The 14,008-nt window shown below is 36.5% G+C and overlaps 1 protein-coding gene across 3 annotated transcripts in view; it reads right to left on the bottom strand.

The window, feature by feature from the left end:
* MALRD1 (MAM and LDL receptor class A domain containing 1) overlaps nucleotides 1-14,008 on the bottom strand; it is an 800,866-nt gene that overhangs the window by 271,072 nt on the left and 515,786 nt on the right. For all 3 annotated transcript variants that reach the window (XM_046012349.1, XM_046012350.1, XM_046012351.1), the window contains exon 30: nucleotides 10,599-10,782. In XM_046012349.1, the coding sequence (XP_045868305.1) occupies nucleotides 10,599-10,782 (184 nt within the window). The remainder of the gene's footprint in view (nucleotides 1-10,598; nucleotides 10,783-14,008) is intronic.

Here is a 14,008-nt window from a genome sequence, read left to right as displayed (position 1 = left end):
CTGGAGACTTCCCAGAAATTATCATGAGAATGTATAAAGACCCAAAGACCAAAAAGTAAACTAGTGGAAAGAAACCCAAACCACACTTGGTTTCTTTTGCTGAGCTCCTTCCTGACCTTTGAGTCAACAATTTGAAACTTTGTATTTCCCAAATCTGCTGAGGCAACTTTCCAGACAATTTGTGTGACTTATTTTGCTCAAATCCTTAAAGAACCCATTCTGTATTAAATATCTTTATCCCCTCCTTAAAAGAAATCATGCACGGGCTAGGTCTAGTTTGACCTTGGCACCCACTAATGTCCAGTAGTACTAGGTCCCTTCTACTATCTTGATTATTTCACAGGTAATCCATGTTTCTGTAGAACAATGAGGATTTTATGCAGCTGACCGGGGGGGGGGGGGGGGGGGGGAGGATTAGGTCACTACAACACAGAAGTCGTGCTGATCCCTCTATGATGCTCTTTACTAAAGCAATGCCTTGTGCCACCAAGTAAGGAAACCAACACAGCTGAGCCAGAGAGCCAAGAAAATGCAGGGCTGTTCAGTATGCATGTTACGCAGTGTTCACTCTGCTTCTCCACATGTTCTCTTTTGCCAAGTACTTCTTTATCATACAGTTATCCCAGTCTTTGGGCACTTTCCCCTTGTCTCCATTATTAAACAGCCTTACACATTTTTTAAACCACCCTTCCACCAAGATTTCTGGCTTCCCAACTTATCCCCTTTTTAGATACAGTAATATATTTTCTGAAAAGTTCTTCCATGAGGATTTTAAAATGTTTTATACTGTGCTAGTACTTTGTATTACCATTACTATTATTTATATTAGTAGTATTTACATTAGTTATCTATGCCTCACATGGCATGCCCCAATCCTATTTTCCCACAAGCCCTTTCCTTGTGTGATTATTCAAAATATGAGGTTTTTCAGAAACTCATATATCCCTCTGTGTATATGTGTATGTGTGTTCCATCAAATATGATAGATAAGAAAGTTTGTTTCTAACCTTGGCTTAATATTTGTACACATACATATATATGCAAAATTTATTAAAATCTACTTCTTTATGTTTGATCCAACTGATATAAATTTCTTGAGTGAAGTATACCTGTAGATTATATATGTTATATGTATTTGTACTAATGTTTCAGAACTGAAGAACATATCTTTCAACTGTGTAATGGAAAATTTTTTTAAAATAACATGAATATAAAATAGAAGTCTTGTTGATATGAATATTAATTTTCAATAGAAAATAATTATTAAAACATAGTTCAGTAAAAAAGCAGGTTCCATATTGTCACAAATAGTCTGTGCAATGGTATTCCCGACCAAGCTAACTGGAAATATTCACTATAATTAAAACAAAAATTCTAATTAGAAACTAAACAAACTGAGGATAATATTAGTATTCGAATTTATAGTAGCCTTCATTTGAACTTAGGGGTATTTCAAAGGCATTTAATCCTTACTGAAATGTATGCTTCAGCAATTACTTTTCCTTAATATTATGAATGAGTGAAGTTATATCACTGTGCTTAGATTATAATCAAGAATAATCACATTAACTATAATATTTTGTTTGTCACTGTGATATGATTATAATTATAGCTCTAAGTATGGACTTTTTTGACACTGGAACACGAATCTTACCAACTATATTGAAAGATAAAGTAATATCTGATATTTCCCAGGTATATAACAAATGATTTCAATATAACTTAAAGTAATTAGATCTATCAATGGCTTTAATTTTTTAATTTGAAATAGCTGATTATGGATATAATAACCTCAACTGCATAGCTCTATTTCTAAAAATATGGGCATGGGACCAAGAACAAGAATTGATGCACTGATTTTACAAGAAGCAAATAACTTGGCTCTAAGGCTTATTGAAGAACAATGTTGTTGGTTGACCGTGACAATGAAGCCTCTCTCCTGAGGCCTGTCTCCAATCAATTCAAGCAATAAAGCAAAGTGAAGACTATAGCTGGCAACAACTGAAAACAGAAGGTTGACGCCACAAGGACTCTCCATCCCCTGGCTCTGAATTTTGTGTAGTGTCACCGTTTTTCTCCCGACTACTTTTCCCACAAGGCTGGAGAAGGGTTGCTGAAAGCTCTTTCTTAACATAGAGTATTAGATTCTGAAAGATAGGTATCCTTCTCCTTTACATCTTCAGTTTGGAAAAAACCTGCAAAGGATTGATAGCTTGGGTTGTGATTTCTTTTTGTCCATTAATTAAGCAACAACAATCCTCATGAGGTAACCTCGAAGACAACACATGTATCTGCTTCAATACATTTGACAACCCAGTCTCAGATACAACCTTATATATGTTTACTACAATTCTGTAATAGCTCTAGCTGTAAAAATATTCCCTCTGTAATACAGGGGATATGACATATAACAAATAAACCCAAAATCTCAAAAACACCGTTTCTGGAGGGTCACTTGCTATCCACATCTAAAATAATTGGCAGAGGGACTTTTCTCTACCAATTCAGGAAAGACCAGGTGGGTGGAGACGCAACATTTGGAAAATAAGTCCTCCTCTACCACAGCATCAGAAGGGAGACGTGGAGGGCTGTCTTCCAGCACGTAAATGCTTCAACCTGCAAGTGATGCTTTACTTTCTCAGAGCACACTGACCACATCTTTTCCCATGGATCCACTTACCCAAAAGGGTCTGGGAAACATGGAAAGAAATGATGAGCATTGGGTGTTATAGGCAACTAGTGAATTGTTGAACACTACCTCAAAAACTAATGATGTGGGGCACCTGGGTGGCTCAGTGAGTTAAAGCCTCTGCCTTTGGCTTAGGTCATGATCCCAGGATCCTGGAATAAGCCCCACATCAGGCTCCCTGCTCGGCAAGGAGCCTGCTTTCCCCCCTCTCTGCCTGCCTCTCTGCCTGCTTGTGATCTCTGTCTGTCAAATAAATTAAAAAAAAAAAACAACCCAAAACCTTAAAAAAAAAAAAAACAACTAACAACATACTATACATTGGCTAAATGAACATAATTAAAACAAACGAAGGGGCACCTGGGTGGCTCAGTGGGTTAAAGCCTCTGTCTTCGGCTCGGTCATGATCCCAGGGTCCTGGGATCAAGCCTCACATTGGACTCTCTGCTCAGCGGGGAGACTGCTTCCTCCTCTCTCTCTCTGCCTGCCTCTCTGCCTACTTGCGATGTCTGTCAAATAAATAAATAAAATCTTTAAAAAAAACAAAAAACAAATGAAAATGGATATTTTGCAAATAGTAAATAATATCTACAACGAAAAATGATAGGTTTTTTCCACTGATGAAGAATCAAAATTTTCGAATCAATAAAAATCAGTTACCTCTCTTTGACTAAAAACCAAAGGGTACTTATCACAATTTTAGTACTGCTACATGTTTTTATGGCTAACGATGGCTAAGGTTCTATGCTGTTAAGCATCAGTAAGGAAATCTACCTAACTGGTATTAGTTATTGCAACCTCTGGGTACCTCAATTTTCTGGAGTTTTACTGAGGATTAGATTAAATATGATGGTGATGATTATGATGATAATCATATGTTTAGCATTTATTGAGTAGTTAAAGAGTTTCTGTTTCAACCTCTTAGCATATGTTAATTTGTTAAATCTATAAAAGTAGGTCTGATTTTTACTGCCGTAAAGATACAGAGGTAACAGAGTTGATAAGCACGTATTCAAGGTCACATGGCAAGTAAGTTGGCAGCGACAAAATTGAAACCTAGGGAGACCGACTCCAGTCGGCCTGTTTAACTCCTGAGCTGTGAGGAGATCCCCAATACAGAGCAGGCATTTCTGATGACAAAGTTGTGAATGATGAGACCCACTGCTGTCCCTTACCCTTCATCCATTAATGTGCTTTGCGTCTGATAAATCTGCCGGGCTGGCCCAGAGGAACTCTCACTGAGATGTTTGCATGGTTACCTCTTCTTCCATTTAAGGCTCTCCTCAACTGTAATCTTCAAAGAGATTGTTTCTTACCACTCGAATCAAGGTAATGATTCTCCATCGCTTTTTCCCTGTATAATTCATGGCATCTATTACCCCATGACACAATATTACATATTACTTTGTTTATTATCTGCGTCTGCCACCAGAATGTAACTCAATGAAGGCAGAAACTTGCTCTGATCTGATTTTTCACACACATACCAAGATCTGAATAAATGGTTTCTATTAACCTACCTGTCATTCCTTCCTTCATGTTTTTCTTCCTTTCTTCCTTCCATCCATCCATCCATCCATCTATCCATCCATCTAGATTCATTCTTTATCTATCCTTATATTATACAGAGCTACAAATCATCTAGCCATTAGTTATTAAAAATAAGTGGCTTTTAATTTAATTTAATTTAATGAGATGTTCAATTACTATTATTTTTTTACTCACTGTCATCCTTTTTTTTTTTCTTTTCTCCAACATATATATTAAAAGAAAATTATGTGAGGGGCGCCTGGGTGGCTCAGTGGGTTAAAGCCTCTGCCTTCGGCTCCTGTCGTGATCCCAGGATCCTGGGATCGAGCCCCACATTGGGCTCTCTGCTCGGTAGGGAGCCTGCTTCCCCGCCCCTCCCTCTGCCTGCCTCTCTGACTACTTGTGATCTCTGTCTGTCAAATAAATAAAATCTTTAAAAAAAATTTAATTAAAAAAAAGAAAATTAAGCGAGATCTAAAAGCAGCACTTGAAGCACTCATATGTTGAGCAGAAGTACAGCTTTTCATCTGAACTAAGTGACAATGGTTAAGCTTCGAAGGCAAACTCTACAGACTTCTCTTTATAGATTTATGTATTCATGAACTTTATATAGAGCAATCACTGTTTTGTGATCTCCCCAGTTCAGTCTGAATCCAGAGTAATGCTGCACTGAAATCATTATCATCAAGCCACTATTTTTCACTCCAGATCAATTACTGTTTAAAGGACACTTAGGAGTCATACATACAGTTTTTGAGGGGGCAAAATGAAAGGTGTGAAAGAGTAAGCCTTTTCAGTTTATGTGTGAAGACAATGCTCCAGACAGCTAAAATTATAATGACGCTGGCTTCCCTTATTTTATCCCCAAACTATTTCCCTCCCTTCGCATTTAGGATTATTTGGGAAGCATGATTATTTTGTTCTGTGTGAATTTAGAGAAAGACAGAGAAGCTACTGTGCTACTGTCTACTTAGAAGACTTTATTGACTTCTGGAAGCATTTCCTATTCCCTAAATTATTCCTTCCTTTTCCCTAAACTGAAATCTAGTCATCATTCAATTGAATCTTCTAGATGTTTTAGTGGAAAAGGCAACATCTTACACTATTATTGGCTTCCACCCAAAGGGACCATGCTAAGGCACCAGGCTTACGAGTTCCTTGGAAACAGTTCACAGAACAATCCAGGAAATATAAGGCACAGGGGGCATGTGGGGAAGGGGAGGAAGTGCTGGGAGTCAAGGCAGGGGCACTGAAAGGGGAAATGGAAAATCAATGAAGCCAAACACTGTGTAACATGTGCATCTCAGCCCTGTTCCAAGGAGATGTGCAGAGTACATTGCAGAGAGTTTTCTGCAGTCCAGGCAATCGATACATGTTTGCTGAACAAGTGAACAGAAGAGAACCAGATCTTGAACAATGATACAAAAAGTGTTGTGCCTACAACAATTATCAAGTCTTTTGCTCTTGCTGTTCCTTTATACTTTTAGCTAACAAATATTCAGGGTTTACTGTATATCTCATGCATTCCTCAAAGCACTTTGCATGAAGGAAATGATTTAGTCCTAAGAGCTCCCCGAGATGGAAGCAGTATTATTATTTCATAGCTGAGGAAAGTGAGGCAAAGGAGGACCATGTGACTTGCCAAAAACCACAGAGCGGACTGCAAGAGTGTAACCAAGGATTTGCACCTAATGGTTTTGCAGAGCTAGGTTACCAACAACTGACATAAATGCGACTTAGTATTCATAGTAAACGCAGTAAGTACCAGCTGAATGACAGTCCTTAATAAACAATACTCTCTTTGAAAAATGAGTTACCATTTAAATTTAGAATTGACACTTTGATCATTTCAATGATGGACCATTTCATTCCTGTCTATATAAATTCCAGTCCTACATCCTTCTTCTATAGGATGGTAGTTGCACTTTATAAGATTTTTATTTAAAAAAAATTTAAATCAACATGAACTTTAAAAAAGGAGATAATGAGTTCCTAATCTGTCACTTATTTTTCCATGAATAAGCTACTTGCTTCCTTGTTAACTTGCCCAAAAAGGAGATATGCTTCTTAATGTGTCCCTGGACAGACTGAAGACTATGCCTATGCCTTATTTTTCTTTTTAGAAAAATACAATAGATTTGACAGTAAATTGAAGATAGTATGGTGATGTATTCAGAATGCAAATAAATAAAAAAAATACATACAGCTTTATGTCGGTCATGTACTAAATATTATCTAATAAATTGAGTTGTAAGTTTTTGAATGGAAAATAAAAAGTAACTATGGAGCTCAAATAGCTTCCTTATTTGCAGGTAAAGTAGATAACCACCAAATAGAAATAGAAATACATGGAAATCATATATATCCTCCACCTTCTTCCACATTCACTTTTTAATCAATTTTAAACTTTGTTCCCAATTATTCCAAACTTTTAAAAAATATGCATAGATTTCAGGGTTGTCAGATAGTTCTAGGAAAATCTCAGAGTCCATTATGATCCTGTCATTCTGCAAATGTGAAAAGTGAAGCTCTATAATGACACGGAGACAGTTAAAGGATTTGTGTTAAATCCCTGAGAAAGGTTATTAGTGTGTAGTAACCTACATAAATCTATATAAATCTATACAGTCTATATAAATCTATAAAAACATACGGTACCTTGTTTTGTGAGATTTTCTGGCTCTGTCCCCATCCCCTACTTTGATGTGGGTCTTTCCTCTCCTTCATCTGCCCCTAGTCTACTCCATTTTTATTCCATTCCCAGTGCTGTGTCTGTTAATGTTTTGCTTCGCTGGATTTATGAATGGGAACCACTGAAATGGAAGGAGATCATGGTGGATCAAGCTTGAGAGTTCATGGTGTCAACGGCTCCAACCCCACAGAACTTCCCGCAGAGCCCAGGACCCATTCATTCCATAGGTTTTAGCTCCCTCCAGTTTTAGCTGCCCTTCTCAAACCACATGACTGAGTTTCCCAGTGAGTATAGGTTGGCTCTTTCATGATTCTCCTGTCTTTTCCTTTACAGACATAAATAATACACAGGTCTTGTGGCTCTTGGTGGTTTTTCCCTATTTGCTTATATACTGGCTTTTGTAGGGATGCCTTTGCACTTAATTTTGTTGTCTATGTTTCCTGTGATTTACTAACTTTGCTAACTAGGTGCTCTGACTGTTTTGATGTGAGAACTTGGGAAAACCCCAAAACCACCCTGCATCATCATTACCATGTTTCCATAATTCTCCCTGCTTTTATACATATTTTAAACAACTTCATTGTGTTATAATTTGGAATTTACATAGCATTAAGGTCACCTGTATTTTGTTTACAGTTTAATGTCTTGTATATTTATGCAGTTGTGCAACAACTGCCATAAAAAATGTAGGATATTTCACCAACCTACACAGAAATGCCGTGTTCCTTAATAGTTACTCCTCAGCCCTTTTTTCTTTCAGCCCTATGGAACCACTAATCTACTTTCTGTCTTTATACATCTGCCTGTTATGGATATTTCATATAAATGGTATCACATAAAATATGGTCTTTTGCTATCGGTAGTATGGGACAGAAAAATAAATATGATGTAATGTTTTAAGTTCTTCACCTCAAATGGCTAACAGAAAAAATCCATGACAGACTTTATGACAATGTATTTGCATATGATTTGAAGTTGGCTACCTGGTGCAAGGCAATAAAGCACCAACTGAGAACATGGTCATGGTCAATAGGAAGGGTGACAACCATAACAATAAAATGTGACGTACAAATTTTACTATGTGTCAAGACTCTTCTAAGCACTTCACATATATTAACAGATTTAATATTCACAGGAAGTTATGATGGAAGTACTATCGTTATTGTCCCCATTTTATTGATAAGGAAACTGAGGCAAACTAAAATAAAGTCACCCAAGCTAATAAGTGGAAAAGCTGATTCCATACCTAGATAGTTAGACTCAAGTCTCCTTGTTCTTCTTTTTTTATTATTTTATTTTTCTTTTTGAGAGAGAGAGAGTGGGTGAGTGAGAGGGAAGAAAGAGAATCTCAAGCAGACGCCTGCTGAGCAGAGCCCAATCTCACAACGCTGAGACCATGACCTGAGCTGAAATCAAGAGTCAGACGCTTAACCAACTGAGCCACCCAGGTGTCCCATAAGACTCCTTGTTCTGTTCTTTTCTTTCTTTTTCTTAAAGATTTATTTTATCTTAGAGAGACAAAGAGGGAGCTCGAGGTGGGGGTGGGAAGCAGAGTGACAGGAAGAGGGAGAGAAGGAGACTACTCACTGACTGGGGAGACTGAGCAGGGCAGGAGCTTGATCTCACCACCCTGAGATCATGACCTGAAGTGAAATCAAGAGTCAGATGCTTAATTGACTGAGCCACCCAGGCGTCACAAGACTCCTTGTTCTTAACAACTGTTCTATAGTACCTTTCTGATTTGGGGGTGTTTAGTTAAATGCCATTCTCTTCTAAATCGGTGATAGTGCCAAGCAGCTTAGGGTAACAAATTCTGAGTAACACTAACATTTTACTGGCATGTATGTTACACCTAAGGAGACACCCAGGTGGTGGCTGGGTGGCTCAGTCCTTAAGCATCTGCCTTTGGCTCAGGTCATGAACCCAGCATCAAGGGATCAAGCCCCACATGAGGCTCCCTGCAAGGAGTCTGCTTCTCCCTCTCCCTCAGCCTCTCCCCCTGCTTGTGTTCCCTCTCTCACTGTCTCTGTCAAATAAACAAAAACAACTTAAAAAAGAAAAACCTAAGGAGACAAAATAATCATTGTCTTTTAGTTTCATAGGTATTCTTGCACACTTTGTCGCAATGCTTTTTTCCTTCTATCTTAACTAAAACATAATTTGAAAACCTTCATTATCTTTAGCAGATTGGGCTTTAACTGCTTTTTAATAAAGCAATGGCTACTTTGTCCTAAAACATATTTGATACACAACTGACCATGTTCAAGTACAACTGGTCATGATTTGCCTCTTTATTTCCAAGATACAGAAAGAACTATAGGCCTAAAAAGTACTTTATCACTAAACATAAGATATTAAAGTATTTCTCAGTAAGCTGAGCATTGATTATAATCATGTAAATTCTCACAGGACTTTATAAGAATGAGGGAAAAATAGTGTAAATTCCTCCACAAAGCTGGCAAAGTTGGAATAATGATGCTCGGATATCTTCCCTGAATCAGCCCATCTAATAATCATTCTGCCTCCCTGAAGAGGAAAGGAATCTCTTCTGTTCAATAAAAGCTTCTTTCTTTCAAAAATCTTAGAAAAAAAAGTTCTGAAGATTGTTTTTTTAAGTTGCCAGAATCATTTATAGATTGAAGAACTAACTGTAATGGAAATTCAGCATATCACTAGACAGTGACTAGAGAACAACTGAAGAAGCTCTTTCTTCTAGAACAAACACCTATCTTGTAAGATACATCTTCATGATTATATGTCCAGAGCCTCATTTTCTATTGTCCAGAACCCTCTCCCAAACATCTCCATGCCCAAAGCCTGTCTCTTTCTCGACATGAAGACCCGAAGCTCTGCTTCCCTACATCATCTGGGATCTTTGAAGCTGCCTTGCTCATAAAAAGAGCAGATGCAGCAACATCACCAAATACCGAATCACATTCATGAACTGCCTCAGTGAAAAGATACTTTAATGTGAGAGCAATAATAAAATTAAACAGCACTCAAGTTTAGCTCTTGGTCCCAGGAGCTCGCCTCCAAGAGAGTCAGTGCAGAATTTGTTGGCAGTATCATTCGCATGGCGCTGTTTTGGAAATCAGATGGAATAGTGCCTCAGAAAGAACTTTGCCAGTATATTTGTAATTATTTTTGACATTTTCTGGGTAGGTTTGTAAAGAAAATCTAAGCACAGTTATACTTCACACATTTGGAAGTGAGATAAATGAGAGCAAAATTTTTCAAGGTGCTTCTCACTTGCTGAATTAGCATTTTAAATACCCAAAGCCTTGCTCTCAATTCAAGTCCGGGTAGAATTTATTTCTCCTATTTCCACTAAGTGATGGCTTTCTACCAATTTTTTTTTTACTGGTTCATTTTAAATTAATTTAGATAAATGTATGTAAATGTTAGGCATACACTTATATTGTGTTGAAAAATAAATGCAAAGGGAAATACTTCTGCATGTCAGGGGATAGTCTGAAGGAAGAAAGGAATTAAATGCTTATGTACTTGTGGGAGGGAGAAGCTATCTTCCCTTAACATGGCAGTTCAACAATTATGAAATGATCCCTTTCAACATATTTGTAGGCATGTACCAAATAGATGTCAGCAGAACATTTTGTAAATGAGAAGTAAAGATAAAAATGCCTAGATTATGAAAGTTGTTCCAAAAAGAAGTGATTTCCAGAAACTTACCAGTCATGCAGTTTTTAAATTCAATGTCATCAACTGCTGCTCCTCCTCCTAGATCCCTGGTTCTGATGCCTTGGAATATGACTTCAAAATTCCTTAACTTTCCTAGCAGGATGGCAGCCTTTTGCCAATGCTCACCAGAGTTCTGCTCAGGTTCTTGCCATACTTTTGACAGTCCTTTCTCTGTCTACAGCAAAGAAATAAACACAAAAGAAGAAACAAAGCCAATCCCTTAGAAGAAGCATTTGATTAGGGAAAACTGATTAAAAAACAAACCTTAGAACTCTGATACTATCCGTGATGTACCTGACCTCAGTGAAACCGAGGCATGTTAGTCTATTACAGTGTTTCCTAGCAGCACCGATAAATCTGTTTGGGTGTTTTCAGAGACACCACTATTTAGGAGTAGCTCACTCAGTGCTTTCCACCTCTCCTCTGCATGCACACGAAATCCTCGATATCTCATGGGATCTGAACATTTTACAGACACCCTGGGTTATAGCTTGGGATGCTCCCCCAACCTTCTATTCATATTCTGTAATTATTTAGATTGTACCTTCCTTCAAAAAGTGGAAATAATTTACATAGGGGAAGAGAAGAAATGAGATGAAAGGAGGAATATGTGGGAGAAATCACTATCCCTGACAGATATAACAAAGGGATTGTGAAGTGAGCTATGGTGGCAAAGTGATGATTTCTAAGATCAGCAGGATTTCAAAAATCCTACTAATATGTTATTCCGGCTATCTAAAAAATTCTATTATAATATGACTGATCACTCTTCAGTTATAAAGGAAAAATTAATTTTCCAAAACACTTATCAAGTATCTCCTCCATATGTTTAAAGTTGGTTTTCATTGCTCTTTGGTCTTCTAGACCTAGTTCCTCCCAAGAATTAGATGTTTTAATAAATCATGAAGATGGACACACTGCAAAGAAAAAGAAATAAATAAACTATATATTTGCTATATATAGCATTATAAATATATATACTTGTTATGTATGTTATTATAAATATATGCACATCTATGTTTATGGTTAGCCCCAAATAACTAATATCTCAGGATCCACTATTTTGTTTTCAAAACAAATTAACAACAGTAACAACAAAACCTTTGTGTCTGAAGCTTGTAATCAAATCGTGGAATCAAGGGGAATACTGAGGGGATATGGCAGCCAGAAAATCAAGCAAGCTGTTCCAACAGATTTATAGCATGCGACTGTGAAATACATAATTTACAGGTATTTTTTTTAATATAAGCTGAAGAAAAAGAGAAATATTGGAAAAAGGATCCAAAGGAATTACATTTCTACAGGTTCGAGCTTTTAGGGTACTAATGTTGATAAATATGGTTGACACCTTGTTGTGCTGAGGGAGACACAAATAGTTCTTCCTTGGCTGAATTACAGAGAAAGTGGAGCCTCATATTAGTTAATCCAAACTTAACTTTGCAAAACAACTAATGGTGTCTAGACAGATTTCTGAACAGCCTTCCCCCTTCAAAAAAAAAAAAAAAATAAGAAAAGTCTTTACACCCAGAGACTCATGTAACTTTTGCCTTGAAGGGAATGGGAAATTCACACCTAATTAATAGAATTTTATATCCTTCTGATGACTAAAGAAGCGAAGCCTTTTTCAAGGTTAATCTTTGACTGTCAGTGATGTTGTAGTGATGTGGAATCAAAGGAATGATTACTTAAATTAAAGATTAAAGTAGAGGGGGCCTGTCTGACACATAACAACCTAACAGGCATGGATATTGATAAAGTCTGTCTTAATTTACAAACTTAACTCACTTTGCTGATATTTTCTACTAATCTACTTCTGAAGTTTCAAGAACCACTCATTAACTGTGACAAGCCCTCAATGGGTTTTCAACAAATACCATCACAGAAGGTTGTGTGATTACTTTAATCAATAACATAAAAACCATTTCTTCAATCTTCAAACTGAAAAAGAGATTTGAATAATATATCCATTATCATTTTATGTAGTAAGAAAAGGAAATAAGGGTGAATTCTTTTGAAAACCAACCATGGATCAACCTAATGGTGGGTGACAGTAGAATATCTAATGTATTTACTATCATTCCTCTTTAAATATATCAAATCTTATCCTCATAATTTCCATAATTATGCATCCAAATGTAAAATGAGCGATTTATTTGCTTATTGGGTTATCTGTCCATTCATTCATATATTCTGCAAACATTTAATATTCACATGTATTATGTTAGATACCAGGAATAAAAAGGTGAAAAAAAAAAAAGAGAGAGTGTCTAACTGTGGAGGTAAAAATCTAATATGAGAAAGTTATAAAAATAAATTACTAGAAAAGTTACATAAATACAGATTACATTTATTTTTCTTATATATGTCAATATACATCAGAACAATTTTTCAAAAAGTAGTTATATGTCAATCTAATTTTTGTTCCACATACACTGTTGCTTTATTTACTTAATATTCTGATTTTCTATTCTTTCTAAATTGACAAAAGGAAAAACCTCTTAATTTCAACTCATGACTCTGCCACTGGGCCAAGGACCTATTTCTCGCATTCATCCGTATGGATGTTAAACTATCCCAAGAACCCAAGGAATAAACATATGAAAAGTGACTGACCACACTAATAATAGTAAAAATAGACATTAGTTCAATAATAATTAAGTTATAGGAATTGAAGGAATATCTCTTCTTATAATTTAACCATTTATCTAAATTTTAACTGATTTCCATGTATTATCCATGTTGACTATTTTATATATTGTATATTTGTTCTGGCAATGTATTTGCCCTCATACTATTTTTTTTTTTTTTAGTATTTTATTTATTTGACAGAGAAAGAGACAGCCAGAGAGGGAAAATAAGCAGGGGGAGTGGGAGAGGGAGAAGAGGCTTCCCTCTGAGCAGGGAGCTCGATGTAGGGCTGGATCTCAGGTGCTGGGATCATGATCTGATCCAAAGGCGGATGCTTAAGGATTGAGCCACCCAGGCAACCCTTCCCTCATACTTTATGTCATTGTTTCCCTTTTGTGTCATGAAAAGAAAAGAAGTAAGAAATACTAAAACTCTGCTCCCAGCTCCAAAGCAAAGGCTGAGCAGAGCCTAGGAGCCCTTCTTCCAAGATTTTTTCAAATGAAGGAAAACAAAGAGAATTTGTCACCAGTAGACATAACTTAAATGAATGGCTAATGGAGTTTCTTCAAGCATAAAGGAGAGGATAAAAGAATAAACCTTAGAATAATTATCAAGAAGGGATTTTAAAAAACAGCTAAAATATGAGTAAATACAATAAACTTTTCTTGTGTTCTTGAATTTATTTTTGATGGTTGAAGAAAAATTAAAATACCATCTCATATGGTTTTCAATGTATATAAAGCAAATAATTAAGGCATAAATACTATAAGTGC

The sequence above is a fragment of the Meles meles genome, chromosome 7, assembly GCF_922984935.1.
Source record: "Meles meles chromosome 7, mMelMel3.1 paternal haplotype, whole genome shotgun sequence".
NCBI lineage: Eukaryota > Metazoa > Chordata > Mammalia > Carnivora > Mustelidae > Meles > Meles meles.
The sequence above is the reverse complement of the archived record's forward strand: the minus strand, read 5'-3'. Positions and strand labels throughout refer to the sequence as shown.